This window comes from Penicillium vulpinum (assembly GCF_028829585.1).
Source record: "Penicillium vulpinum strain IBT 29486 chromosome Unknown utg000004l_segment0_segment0, whole genome shotgun sequence".
Taxonomy (NCBI): Eukaryota; Fungi; Ascomycota; class Eurotiomycetes; order Eurotiales; family Aspergillaceae; genus Penicillium; species Penicillium vulpinum.
The window spans coordinates 7,441,128-7,454,815 of NW_026643244.1; the positions used below are offsets into that span (position 1 = coordinate 7,441,128).

General features: G+C 49.0%; 5 protein-coding genes across 5 annotated transcripts; 2 read left to right on the forward strand and 3 right to left on the reverse strand.

Annotated features, from left to right (window-relative positions):
* Window positions 1-343: 343 nt before the first annotated feature.
* Window positions 344-1,885, reverse strand: N7479_011341 (Major facilitator superfamily domain general substrate transporter; the record flags this gene model as incomplete). The annotated part of the gene is made up of 1 exon (XM_057259032.1): window positions 344-1,885. The coding sequence occupies one exon, from the start codon at window positions 1,883-1,885 to the stop codon at window positions 344-346; it is 1,542 nt and encodes a 513-aa protein (XP_057106490.1).
* Window positions 1,886-2,296: 411 nt separating this feature from the next.
* On the forward strand, window positions 2,297-6,615 carry N7479_011342 (uncharacterized protein; the record flags this gene model as incomplete). Its single annotated transcript, XM_057259033.1, has 7 exons — window positions 2,297-2,339; window positions 2,408-3,263; window positions 3,317-3,415; window positions 3,465-4,894; window positions 4,963-5,148; window positions 5,208-6,414; window positions 6,477-6,615. 7 exons carry the CDS (start codon window positions 2,297-2,299, stop codon window positions 6,613-6,615), a joined length of 3,960 nt encoding a protein of 1,319 aa, XP_057106491.1.
* Window positions 6,616-7,490: 875 nt separating this feature from the next.
* Window positions 7,491-8,899, forward strand: N7479_011343 (uncharacterized protein; the record flags this gene model as incomplete). Its single annotated transcript, XM_057259034.1, has 2 exons — window positions 7,491-7,573; window positions 7,633-8,899. The coding sequence occupies 2 exons, from the start codon at window positions 7,491-7,493 to the stop codon at window positions 8,897-8,899; spliced, it is 1,350 nt and encodes a 449-aa protein (XP_057106492.1).
* A 478-nt stretch (window positions 8,900-9,377) lies between these two features.
* On the reverse strand, window positions 9,378-11,056 carry N7479_011344 (nascent polypeptide-associated complex subunit family protein; the record flags this gene model as incomplete). The annotated part of the gene is made up of 6 exons (XM_057259035.1): window positions 9,378-9,712; window positions 9,824-9,996; window positions 10,533-10,606; window positions 10,707-10,883; window positions 10,982-11,008; window positions 11,039-11,056. The coding sequence occupies 6 exons, from the start codon at window positions 11,054-11,056 to the stop codon at window positions 9,477-9,479; spliced, it is 705 nt and encodes a 234-aa protein (XP_057106493.1). The 3' UTR covers window positions 9,378-9,476.
* A 140-nt stretch (window positions 11,057-11,196) lies between these two features.
* Window positions 11,197-13,593, reverse strand: N7479_011345 (NAD-dependent epimerase/dehydratase family protein; the record flags this gene model as incomplete). The annotated part of the gene is made up of 2 exons (XM_057259036.1): window positions 11,197-12,125; window positions 12,501-13,593. 2 exons carry the CDS (start codon window positions 13,591-13,593, stop codon window positions 11,197-11,199), a joined length of 2,022 nt encoding a protein of 673 aa, XP_057106494.1.
* Window positions 13,594-13,688: the final 95 nt, after the last annotated feature.

Consider the following 13,688-nt stretch of genomic DNA (forward strand, 5'->3'; position numbering starts at 1 on the left):
CGTGAAGATATTCTCGTATGCGGGGAAGAAATCTGCTGCTTCGTTCTGACCTTCCGATAAAGCTCTCAAAGCTTGGGGGGTTACTCGGAGATTCTCCGATGAGTGGGGAGTGTTTATGTACTCTAGACCTCGTCTCGACCTTCACCCTTTTACCCCAACATTCCCCAATATTTTCAGCGAAAAAGGAAAATTATCCAAGCGCTCAATCTTTCTTGCCATGGCAATCAAAGTTATTCAGATACTATGGTAACTATGCCAAAGATACTATGTCCAATTGAACGTCTTATTTGTCACTATATCCATATTTCTTATCAACAATCCACTCTACATACAGATCACTATCCTAATAAGTATACCGGAAAGACCGTTTTTCTTTATCGGTCATATCCGAAAATGCAACAACTTCCGATGTCTCCACATTTGACTGGGCTTCCTTATCACGACGGTTATTTTCCCATCGGCAGAGGACTCCATAGAAAAGAATGGCAGCTATAGCCACAACAAGACAGGCCAGAAGACCCTCATATCCTCGTGAATACGACGGTGCATCATCAGAACGGAAACACTGGGGACCAATGATGTTGCCAATACAATACGCCAAGAAAAAGACGGCGTTCATGGTCAACTTCTTGCTATGGCCACTGGTGTTGGCCATTGGAAGCGAAGTCGACAGCACGTATGGCGCCCAGTAAGTGTAGAAGACGTAGTACGCTGCCAGTAGGCCTTGCTGGTTCTCACGTGGCAGCTTCCACATGAGGATGGCGCAGATCATGGGGACCAAGTTGGCCATGGCGATAATGTTGCAACGGGAATTGGGTATGCTAGCAGCAATAAAGCCTAACAGAATCTGCCACACTGTCGCAAGCACGCCGGTGGGGATACCCAGTACGGTAGTAATCAAAGGGGAATATCCCATACCGGTCACGATAATAGCTGAAAAGGTCACCAGACCACCATTGGGGATATTCTGGGCTAGTGAAAACAGCGCCAGCAGCCAAGTCTTAGGGTCGAGTAGACACTCGCGCACTTGATACCACTTGATGGTTTTGTCTTCCATGCCGGTATTGTTGTCTTTGACGCGCTCGAGGCAGACGAATTTCTCGCGATCTGAGAAATACCAGCACTGGACGGGTGAATCAGGCAAAAATGTGTATAACACACCAGCCCAGAGAAGGGAAAACACACCCAGCACAATAAAGAGCAATCTCCATGGTGCTAATGCCGTGTTTGTTTGACCGATGCCGTAGCTGACCACGCCCGAGAAGACGGAGGAGAGTTGATTAAACCAGAAGGCGACACGAATTGGCTGCTCACTTGTTTTCCACCACATAACTGTCAAAATGCTGGAGATGGGAAACACAGCGGCTTCCGTCATGCCCATCAAGAAGCGTACTGTAGCTAAGCCCCCAAAGTTCTGCGTTGCCGCCGTACACAGCAGCAGAACTGCCCACCCGAAGACCATGCACACGTACAGCTTGGCCACAGGAAGTCGCTGAATGAGAAGCGCAGCAGGGTACTCAAAGGCGAGGTATCCAAAATAGAAGATTGAGCCCACCCAAGAGTACTGGTCGCCAGTCAAGTGGGTGTCTGTCTTCATTCCGTAGATGGCCGCATTTGAGATGATTACTTTATCAATAGCGGCCAGAACCACTGTCACCATGATCAAGGGAATGATGATCAGATCGATTTTCCATAGCACACGGCGTGATTCGGCCTCGGTGACAGGTTCCACTGCGATGGCTGGGTCCAGGCGAGCGAGGAATTGTGCTGCAACATCTTTGCCATCAGTTTGGGTTTGGGCTTCAAGGAATTCTCCTGCTTGGTCCTTCTCTTGATCAATTGCGAGTTGAATATTTGGAGGGGCGACTTGTTTTTCGTCTGCCATAGTATTGAAGTAAAGAATCGTATATATCAGGTAGCAATGGATATGTACACTTCGAAAACGGAGGAGGTAGTCATTTGAGAGGTTTTATACTTCAATTGAACGTAAACCTTTGGAACGTTAAAGAGAGTTGCTCAGGTGGTTATCATGAAAAAGGAAGTGAATTAGGGTTTGGGTGCGCTAGGAAGGTCGGAGCGACCTGATAAGCGGTCCTTCTCCGCGTTTCGCTGTCCCCGTTTTCTCTCCCCGCTTTGTCTCGGCGTCTATCGGCGCTCACAAGCCAATTTGATTAGATTGTGGCGCATTTTTTTCTATAATTCACTTCGCTTCGACCTGCTGATTAGTTTCAATGGAGATCCATAAAAGGAAGCCTTGGTCCTTGCATTCCCAGGGCATCTCAACATACCGCATATCATGTCTTCTCAATTAGATGCTCCAAGCATCAAAATCGCCATCGGTGAGTCAAGCAAACTCCCACCCACGTGCGAATTCCATAATATAGCAAGTAGCTAATACGTCTTCCAGATCGTGGTGGTACTTTCACCGACTGTCTAGGCATTATTGAAGGTCGCGATGAGGAAATCGTTGTCAAACTGCTTTCACAGGATCCAGCCAACTACGCTGATGCTCCGATTGAGGGCATTCGGCGTATTCTGAAGCAAGCAACTGGCAAAGTCTTTCCCCGCGAGGAAAAGCTCACAACTTCCGATTTCTCAAACGTCAGCATCCGCATGGGCACAACAGTCGCTACCAATGCCTTGCTAGAGCGCAAGGGAGAACGTCATGCACTCCTGATCACAAAAGGCTTCAAAGATGCTTTACTCATTGGGACCCAGTCTCGACCAAAGCTGTTTGCTCTTAATATTCAACGTCCCGATGTCCTGTATGAAGATGTTGTCGAGATTGATGAACGTGTCACAATTGAGGATTATCAGCAGAACCCCACACCAGACAAGGAGAGTCTACAAAAGACTTTGCAGTCAGATGCCTGTTTGAAAAGGGGCATTAGTGGAGAGGTGATTCGAGTCTTGGAGCCACTTGACGAGGAAGGCACAAGACAGAGCCTTCAGAAGCTGTACAAGAATGGCTATTGCTCTATTGCAGTCTGTTTAGTTCACTCATACACATTCCAAGACCATGAGCTTGCAATCGAGAAGATCGCAAAGGAAGTTGGCTTTGCCCAGATCTCCCTTTCCAGCCAGCTGTTGCCTATGGTTAAGATGACATCTCGCGGTGCTTCGGCCACTGCAGATGCATACTTAACCCCAGTCATTCAGCGTTATATTCAAGGTTTCCGCTCTGGATTTAAGGACGGACTCAGATCTGAAAATACACGCTGCGAGTTCATGCAGAGTGATGGCGGCTTGGCTAATTTTGAAAAGTATGTTGACAATTACCCGTAACGGAAAATATGAAGTTGGCTAATTTCTATAGGTTCACTGGTCTTCGTGCGGTCTTGTCTGGCCCAGCAGGCGGCGTTGTGGGCTACGCGGGAACTTCTTTCGATGAGACAGATAGGAAGCCTGTTATTGGGTAAGTCAACTTACCTTGTTTTATGAAGCGTCATCAACTAACTTTCCAGATTTGATATGGGCGGCACTAGCACAGATGTCTCCAGATATGACGGAAAATTGGAACACACCTTCGAGAACACTATCTCCGGTGTGACAGTGATGGCACCCCAATTAGATATCAACACAGTAGCTGCCGGTGGTGGCAGTATTCTCTTCTGGCGACATGGATTATTTGCCGTTGGTCCCGAGTCTGCAAGTGCTCATCCAGGACCAGCATGCTACCGCAAGGGAGGTCCTTTGACTGTGACTGATGCCAATCTTTTCCTTGGTCGCCTTCTTCCAGCATACTTCCCCAAGATCTTCGGCCCGAACGAGAATGAAGCTCTCGATGTCGAAATCACCAGGAAAAAATTCACAGAGCTCGCAGCTCAGATCAATGCTGAGACCGGGCAAAACAAATCTCCAGAAGAGATCGCGCTGGGTTTCATCCAAGTAGCCAACGAATCCATGGCGAAGCCTATTCGAGCCCTCACGGAGGCTCGTGGTTATGATACTTCCGCGCATAACCTAGCCTGCTTTGGTGGTGCCGGAGGACAGCATGCTTGCGCCATTGCCTCTTCGTTGTCTATTGGAACTGTCATCATCCATCGATTCTCGTCTATTCTCTCTGCCTACGGCATGGCTCTTGCGGACGTAGTTCATGAAGCCCAGGAGCCAGCATCAGGAGTTCTGGACCGGAAAGCCATGAAAAGTGTCACTGAGCGTATTGCTGCGTTGAAATCTAAGGTCACTACTGCACTGACCACGGATGGAATTGATGAGGCTCAGATTCAGCATGAAATATACCTCAATCTGCGATACCAGGGCACTGACAACTTGCTTATGGTGCTCGAACCTGAACATGGGGACTTTATTGCTGAGTTTGTCAAGGAGCATGAGCGCGAGTTTTCCTTCACATTCCCCGATCGCAACATTCTTGTCGAAGATATCCGAGTCCGAGGTGTTGGAAAGGCAACCTCTATTGCGCCGGAGGCACCTCAGCAAGAACTCAGATCAGTCATCAAAAAGCAGGTTGGCTCAGAGAAGCAGGATGATTCAACTTCTGTGTACTTTGCTGCCGTTGGTGAAGTTACTACACCGGTCTTCTTCCTAGATAACATGAAGCCAGGGTATGTCCTTCACGGTCCTGCGATGATCATTGACAAAACCCAGACAATCGTTGTCGAGCCAAATGCCACTGCTACAATTCTGTCCCGACATGTCATTTTGGATGTTCAGTCTTCGAAGAAGCAAGTTGCCGATTCAACAGTCGTGGACCCTATCAGATTGTCTATCTTTGGTCATCGTTTCATGTCTGTTGCTGATCAGATGAGCCGGATGTTCCAAAAGACCTCCGTGTCAACAAACATCAAAGAGCGACTGGACTTTTCCTGCGCCGTATTTTCTCCCGATGGAAAATTGGTTGCGAATGCGCCAAATGTGCCAGTGCATCTAGGAAGTAAGTCGACCCCATTTTGGACCGATTCTTTGTTAGTCAAGAGAATTCCATGCTAATATTTTCTTCAGGTATGGAGTATGCTGTCCGGTATCAGCATGAGAAATTTGCAGGCAATTTGAAGCCTGGCGATCACATTCTCACCAACCATCCTCTTGCCGGTGGAACACATCTTCCTGATATTACTATCATCACTCCAGTCTGGGATGCTGAGGGCAAGAATATTATCTTCTATGTTGCCTCTCGTGGTCACCACGGTAAGCATGGAGCTTTTTCCCTTTTTCTTTACTGTCTGTTTCATTCTAACCAAAATCAGCTGAAATCGGCGGCATCGCCCCGGGCTCTATGCCTTCCAACAGCAAAATGCTGTATGAGGAAGGAGCCATGACGATGGGCTTCAAGGTGGTATCAGAAGGCCGCTTTGACGAGGAGATAGTCCGGAAGTTCCTATATGACGAGCCCGCTTCATACCCCGATTGCAGTGGCACCCGGACATATAACGACAACGTCTCCGATCTGAAGGCTGCCATTGCAGCAAACCACAAGGGTGCACAGCTCCTGGAAGGTCTGGTGGTTGAGAACACCTTGGAAGTAGTCCACTTCTATATGGACGCAATCAAGCGCAACGCAGAGGTTGCCGTCCGTGAACTGCTCAAGTCCATTGGCCTCAAGAACAAGGGAGTTCCCCTCCAATTCTCCGACTTTATGGACGACGGCACCGAGATCAGGCTTGAAATCCGCATCGATTCTGAGACTGGCTCTGCCGACTTCGACTTTACAGGCACAGGCCGGGAAACATTCAACTGCCTCAATGCTCCCAAAGCTATCGCCCACTCAGCTATCATCTACAGTCTGCGCGCGCTAATTGATGTTGACATTCCCCTCAACCAGGGATGTCTTGCTCCAGTCAATGTGATCATTCCTTCTGGCACACTTCTTAATCCCTCCGGTCATGCCGCCGTCTGCGCCGGTAATCCCATCACTTCACAGCGTATTACAGATGTTGTTCTGGGTGCATTCAATGCCTGTGCTGCCTCCCATGGTTGCTGCAACATCATCTCATTCGGTATGGGTGGCGTTGATCCTAAGACCGGTATTGAAGTACCTGGATTTGGTGTTGGCGAGACAATCTGTGGTGGCTCAGGTGCCGGGCCAACCTGGAATGGCACATCGGGCGTGCATGTCCACATGACAAATACACGCATCACAGATGCAGAGGTCTACGAGCTGCGGTACCCGGTCATCCTCCGCAGATTCTGTATCCGAGATGGATCGGGTGGTGTTGGTCACTTCCGCGGCGGAGATGGTGTTATCCGTGAGCTCGAGTTCCGTATGCCTCTTTCAGTGTCTATGCTCAGCGAACGTCGCGTCTATCGTCCGTATGGATTGGAAGGAGGTGAGTCTGGACAAGCAGGCTTGAATCTTTACGTGAAGAAGGAGCTGGATGGAACCGAGAGAATGATCAATATTGGTGGCAAGATGGAGCTCGTGGCCCAACCTGGGGAGCGGATTATCATCCATACGTGAGCAGTCCACATTCTTCCTTGTTCGTCTGAAGGTATATACTGACCATTTTTTTATTTAGACCTGGAGGTGGTGGTTGGGGTAACGCATCCGACGATGAACAAATAGCGAATGACAACAGAAATCAGCAAAACACCTCGATTTTCCAGCCACGAGGAAGTGTGCATGCATTCAGCGTTGCTGCCGAGGCAGCAATGTGACAGGGATATACATACAGGGATGGGATATAGATGAGGTTTTTGCATCATTAGCTAGGGACTTTGATTTTTTGATTTAGAGCTGTGATGCCTTTCATGAATTATTGATATTTTTTTGTGCAAACATATATACATCGTCCCGGTCCTAACTTCTCGTAGAGAGTTGATGTAGACACCTCCACAAAAGTGGACCAACTCATTCATCCTGCTCCAAACTCTGTGCTAATAGGAAGCGCTAGTACGGGATGAAGAGGCAAATCTATGACCATTCATCACCTCGTCTGCCTGATACTGGTTGACCATTAGAGATCAATCAAATACTCGATAATGAATGTTCCGAAAAGAAAGTGACCCCATGTATAGGTAATGCACTTGCGGCTCAATGGCCATACCTCAAATAAACTAGGGCTTATGCATTAGCAACCCACAGAAGGGGGCTGTTGCCTAGTGCCCTTATATCTAAGCAATTGGTCCAGATATATAAAGCGCGTTTAGATGGTAAATAGTTATATATTAAACAAGTGCACCAGTATGATCATAATCTGTATTCGGCGTTTAGTTGAGGCTAAATTTGCTAAGTATCGTTTTAGGTCAATAGAGCGAGAGTTATTAGAGCAATAATATTTTGATATTAATATGTTGATATATAACTAGTACTATGAAATATTGTGGTGTAAGAGAGTAGATGTAGACTGTCTCACGTGACCGTATCCCGGCGAACCAGTGTTTACCAAAAGTTTTTGGCTCCCTCGATATGCCCGACGGACAAATTTACCCTGTGCATTCATCTCACGGAACCTCCCTTTCTTGAGCTCTCACTTCCTCACACCTCCAAACTCTTCATTTACTCAACCGCTTGCCACATCGCATTCACTGTCATGGAGTACCACTCCGTTCCACCGGAGGAACGTGCCAGAGACGAGGATGGCAACCTTCTCCCTTGGGGTTATGTTTACAAAGAGTATGTTCAATGCAACTTGTACCTCCTCTCCTATGAAAGCTGACAAAATGTTTCTCCAGTGAATCACGCAATCCTCGACGACCACCCGAAGAATCAGGACCATTCGGCAAGAGAAGAAATGCTCGATACGATAATGCCCGCTCACGAACACGGACTGGAACACCAGCAAAGCGCGAGAACCCCAATGTTGCCGAGTTCGGTCGACTATTCTCACAACAACAACAGGAGGATGAGAAAACACACGGCTTGCCCAAGTCATCATCATCATCCAGTCTTGACAATCCCCGGAAACAAACAGAGAAGGTCGCGACCGAATGCATAATCTACGGATACAAAAACAAGGACAACGAGTGGAAGGTTATCGACAAATATGAGCGCATCTCCCAGGGTATGATCTGCGAAGACTACCCTCGCAATGACCCGAATTCAGCGAACCACTATACCCAGCTATTGAGCGGAGGCGACGTCGTCATCCGAAACCTGTCGGCTGATGCGAATCGCAAGTCGAAGCGCTATGCCGGCGGCTACCACTGGATCAAGGTCACTTATGACTCGACCCAGTCTGCAGACCGCGCGTGTTTCTACTCGCCACAGGAAATCGATGGGCACATGGTCTTCTGCGAGCTGTACAACGGCCACGGCCCAACCGAAGACGTCCCTATCCCTATAGACTCTGCTGCGAGCAATCGGATCCGCAATAAAGCACCGCGCACATTGACCACCTCGCACTCGACTACCTTCCTCTCCAATTCCAGCAAAGACCAAGACCGCATGACATTGCCTCGATCATTTGCAATGAACAACCTTTCCAGCGTACCGGATATGCCAGAGGATGAAGGGCACTCGGTCGACTCTTCGACGATCGCTGGTACCTCCGACGGGACAACTACATCCACTGCAACCTCTGCAACTGCCACCGCTACACCCTCGTTCCAGCAAAGCAGTTTCAACACAACTACTTCTTCGTCAACATGGACTACAGGAGCTTCGTCTAGTAACGATCGCGCCTCAGCCCACCAACGCCGAGCTCCCGCTCAGGTCGATCCCACCGCCGACAACGAATTTATGACCCACATTCCGACCGTCCGCCGTACCAAGCTGCGCCCCATGCTCGAAGCACTCCCTCCGCAGCCAACCATGACTGAGCGCATCCTCCGCTCAATTCCAATCCTGAGCTGGTTCACAGGTGATATCGTGGGCGAGGGCCCACTGCTCCGTGAGGACGGCACATTCGATTCGGAGAAATCTGGCATTTATTGGAGGTTCTGGCATACGTTTGATTATTTCATGAGAACGGATATGTGCGGACTGAAGGAGGATAGTTGAGGCGACAGGAATGCCATCGAGCACTATGGAAATGGAATACCTTTTCGTCTTTTATTATTCACTACATCACGGATCTTTCGCCACAATTGCGAGATCTTGCGCGTGATCAACCTAAAATCTGAATCGCTACGCAGCTTGAGGTGTCCTCAACAGTGCTGCGCGCATCGCGCAAAGCATGAGGCCAATGGCTTCGGGGTAAAATGGCTCAGGATTTGATCAATAGATAATGTGTACGATAGCTGCGTCTGGTGCGGACATAATGAACTGTCCTATTGAAGGACCACGCGCAATGTTGATATACCGTAGAACAGCAACAAGTGCAATTCCTCATACTTCTGCCTCAAGCGATTCAAATAAAATAATCGAGCTGTCGGAAGTAGGATTCCCTCATAATCAGGCGCATCAACAGCGCTGGCACAGTATGAACTCATGCATCAACCGTGCCCGCGAAGGGATGAAACAGCAAGAAGAGAAAGAGAAAAAGACTCAACAAAAAACAACTCAGACCAGAGCTTATATTTCATTGATCATAGACGAAAGTTTTTAAAGACTCGATTTAGTTCGCATCTAGGCGTATTTATTCCTTAGTCTCGAAGTTCTCGCCGTCGACGAGGTCGGGGATATCATCCTCCTCGTCGTCCTTCTTATCACCCTGCTGCTTCTGCATGTTCTGGTAGCTCTCGGCGAGCTTACGGAGGGAAGCGAGGGAGTCGGGGCCAAGCTGGTTGAGAATGTTGGGGACGAGCTCGGTGAGCTCCTTCTCCTCACCGTTGCCGTAGAGGGCGAAGGTGTTGGAGGGGACGGCACCGTGGACTATTGCGATGAAATGATTAGTCTTTTTTTTTTCTTTTCTCCGTTTCCCTTCTTCTTTCTCTTCTTTTGTGTCGAAAAGGTCAAAGCTGGGTTCAGGTGGTGTCTACTCACCACGGGGGTTGGCGAAGTGGATGACGTTGCCGTCCTCCTTGAACATGTTGACCTCCTCAATGCCCTGGATGGGCTGGACGTTCAGCTTCTTGAGGGCGGCCTGGAGCTTCTTGTCATCGGCGCCAGAGTTGCGGACGACCTTCTTGACCTTGCGACGGGGAGTACCCTTGCCACTATAAAATTGTTAGATGGACATGGGATGGTTGTAAAAAATGTGGTGTCGGTGTGTGGATGAGTGGGTGAATGTGGGTAGTGGGGGAGATGAATGGGGGTTCCGAAAGGATCGAAGGAATGCGAGGATTCATGGACAAGCCCGAGAGTCAGACTGGATTCTCTAAGCCATGCGATATCTATATTCGGTTCGATATTTGGGCTATATCGCCATCGCATAGATTCGAGAACCGAGAGAATCCGTAATCTGACTATCGGCTGTGTCGAATCCGGGTATTGCAGTTCGAAAATTCGTTTCCTCCGTAGGGAATGGAGAGGCTGGGATGGAAACAATTCTGGACAGAATATACATACCCTATCAAGAAAAACCATGTTAGCTATTAAATTTGCACTATTCAAAGGTCCCAAGACATGCAAGTAAATTGCAAGATTGAGATATGACCAAAGCTCCAGGGCTACCAATTCCACAGAATCGCAGCTCCACGTCATGGCCCAAATCATATCCCAAGCTCAAAATTCCATCCAAAGACACAGAAACGTACCGATGCGAACGCTCGCCTGCATTCTAGCCAACTTTGCTTGATCCATGATGAAGTCGGGAGGGGTGATCGCCTGGCGCAGGATTAGCCGGTAATTCAAGGTAATAAGACGATTGAAATTCCAGGATTTCAAGAGAATTCAATTAATTCAACAATTAATTCCTGTTGCGTACCGTTAAAAAAGGGTTGTAGGGGGGATGGTAAGAGGGATGAAGTGGAAGTGGGTGGAATGATGATGCATCCCCAAGAAGTTTTGTGTGGGGTGCCAGAATATTCGCTAATGCGCCGACTTGGATTAACACGGTATTTTTTTTATATGTTCTATATTTTAGATGTCTAGTAAAATGATTCTATTGTAATATAATCTATCTATTCCTCTTGTTGATTTTGGGCTATTCGCAAGTCCCAAGATGTTCTGATTGTGGGATATTTGATGGCTCGGCTAAACCCTAATCGGGCCGACCTTCGATGGGATCTATACAGAGTATATACGGAGTATACGGACTATATGATGAATATACATATATGCATAGTTCTATTGCATCACATAGACTTATAACATTGATATTTCAATATCCTTATTTTGCAAAGAAATTGCTATATACTCAAACCCAGAATCAGGACACAGTTTTCATTCCCATCTTAACCACTAACCATCTACTTCTACTTCTTCTCCTTCTTCTCCTTCTTCTCCTCTATCTCCTCCTTCTCCTTCATCTTCATCTGCTTCTTCTCCCAATTAGTAAAATACTTATGCCAAGGATGCTGCTCCTTAAACCCAAGAAGCTGTTTTATCTTCGCATTGGAAAACGGCGCCTCAAACTTCTCCATCTCACGCGTGATAGGTATATCCGGGAACTGCGACCTCAAAAAGTCCTTCGTAGGACTAAGATTGGTGATATGATCATTGGTAGCATTGAAGACCTGAAACCCGAGCCCAGTAGTCCTCAGCGCCGCTTCACACATCCCACCCAGATCGCGCGCATCAATATAGGACCATCCATGCACCTTCCACAGCGCCGGCTCATGCACATAGCTATAGAAGATATCATCATTGTACTCGTGAGGTTCGATAAGGCGCCCAATGCGCAGACTGTAGATATCCGCCCCGAAGCGCGCCGCAAAACCCCGAGCGATGCGCTCGTTACACAGTTTCGCGATCGCGTAAGTATCTGTCGGGTTGACGTCCAGGTCTTCGTGGACCGGGAATGAGGGGAAGTTGGCATCACCCTGCGCAAACGACACCCCGTACACTGTTATGCTACTGGCAATGATGATCTTGCGCACCCCAAGCTTGCACGCAGCCTCGATGATGTTGTATGTGCCCTGCGTGTTCGAGCGGAAGGTCTCGTTGTCTGGTACGAGCATGTTGCGTGCATAGCCTGCGAGGTGGATTACGGCGTCTGGTCGTGGCGGGAGGCCTTCCGGGAAGGGCTCGGTGAGCGTCCATTGACCGGAGAGAGCGTTGAAGACCTGACCACTGTCGGCCAGGTCAGTTTTCAGGGTGTGCACGTCTGGATGTTCCATGTGCATTAGGTCCAGGTTTAGGACTTTGTGTCCGGCATTGAGGAGCTCGCTGATGACGAATTGGCCTGCTTTGCCGGAGCCGCCGGTCACGACGATGTGGCCCATGCTAGTGGTAGTGTCTGGCAAGACACGGGGTTGGGGGCTGAATCTCCACTCAAGGGGTATCTTGCTTGATTTTGGGGAGTCTTTGAGATGAACAAGCTACGCGGGCACTTATCCAGGGGCCTGGGCAACATGACCGACATCGAAATCATCATGATGCCATTTGCCTCCATGCTCTCGGCTTCTTAGAAGCGGGATAATGATAACGGGCATGGTAAAAAAAGAAATGTGGATTATAAAAAGCATAAACAAGCTAAAACGCGCTGATTTCATCTCAGTCAGTTCATATATTCATACATGCCTCGATAGTCCCAATTAGGCTCGCTTGGAAACCTGACTCTCAGTCCAATCCCAGAGCCTTTGAGCCAATTGCGCGTTCTGTACAGGCGCAGTGCCACCACTGCGGTACCCAACGGGAGTGTAGTAAGCTCCGTTGATAAGATTTTCCCTTTGCGTGCCAGCCGCCCAAAGAGAATTAAAGGCTCCACTAGCGACACTCCGGAAGACCATGGAGCCAGCAGCAGCGATACCGTACTTCATTACCGAGTTGAGACTCTTCGTATGTGCATATAGCCCGCTGTTAACTGCACCGGGGTGCACAGCAACAGACAAGATATCAGGATGCCGGCGGGCCAGCTCGGATGCAAAGAGGATGTTAGCCGACTTAGAAGCGCCGTAGCGCGTCCAGGTACTAGAAGCCAGCAAGCCAGGTGTAGATGTAATTTCCTCAAAGGTGGAAGGGCCAACAGCGTGAGCCGCCGAAGCAACAGTCACGACCCGGACATCGGGGACCTCATCCTTGGCGCGCTGAAGATCAACGGTCTTCTGCAGGGTAGGCAGAAGCAGTTTTGTGAACAAGAAGTGACCGATGTGGTTTGTGCCGAGCTGGACCTCAAAGCCCTCTTCCGTCGTTGTAGGAGGGTTGGCCATCGTGCCCGCATTCAGGATCAGGATATCTAGGCGATCGCTATCGGACTGGAACTTGGCTGCGGCGGCGCGGATGGATTTGAAGGAAGAGAGATCGAGAGAGAGGAAGCGGATGTCGGCAGGGGACGAGAGCTGGCTTTGCAGCGATTCGATTGCCTCGCGCGCCTTGCTCTCGGTGCGCGCGGCCATGTAGATGCGCGACGGGCGATGCTTGGTGAGTTGGAGGATGGTCTCTTTGCCTAGGCCGGCATTTCCTGAGTCAATCAATCGCAGTGTTAGTGATCTAGAAGCTGTAGATATGTAGAAATATGAGATGGCACCTCCTGTCACAAGGACGACCTTGCCTTCCAGGTTGCGAATATCGCGGTCTGGCTGGAACGATGTCCCTAAATAGCCGAAGGTGGCCTCATTCAGGGTCGGGCCAAAGCTTGACATTGCCTCCCGAGGGTGACGCAGACTGTAGGTCGCGAAGCCAGTAGTGGCTATAATATCACGGAGATCCATAGCTCCAGATCAAATTGAAGAATATGATGAGTTGTAGAAGTTGGACTCAGGTTAGGGGGGCATTGGGGGATAAAAATAGCCAGTAGATGGCTTAG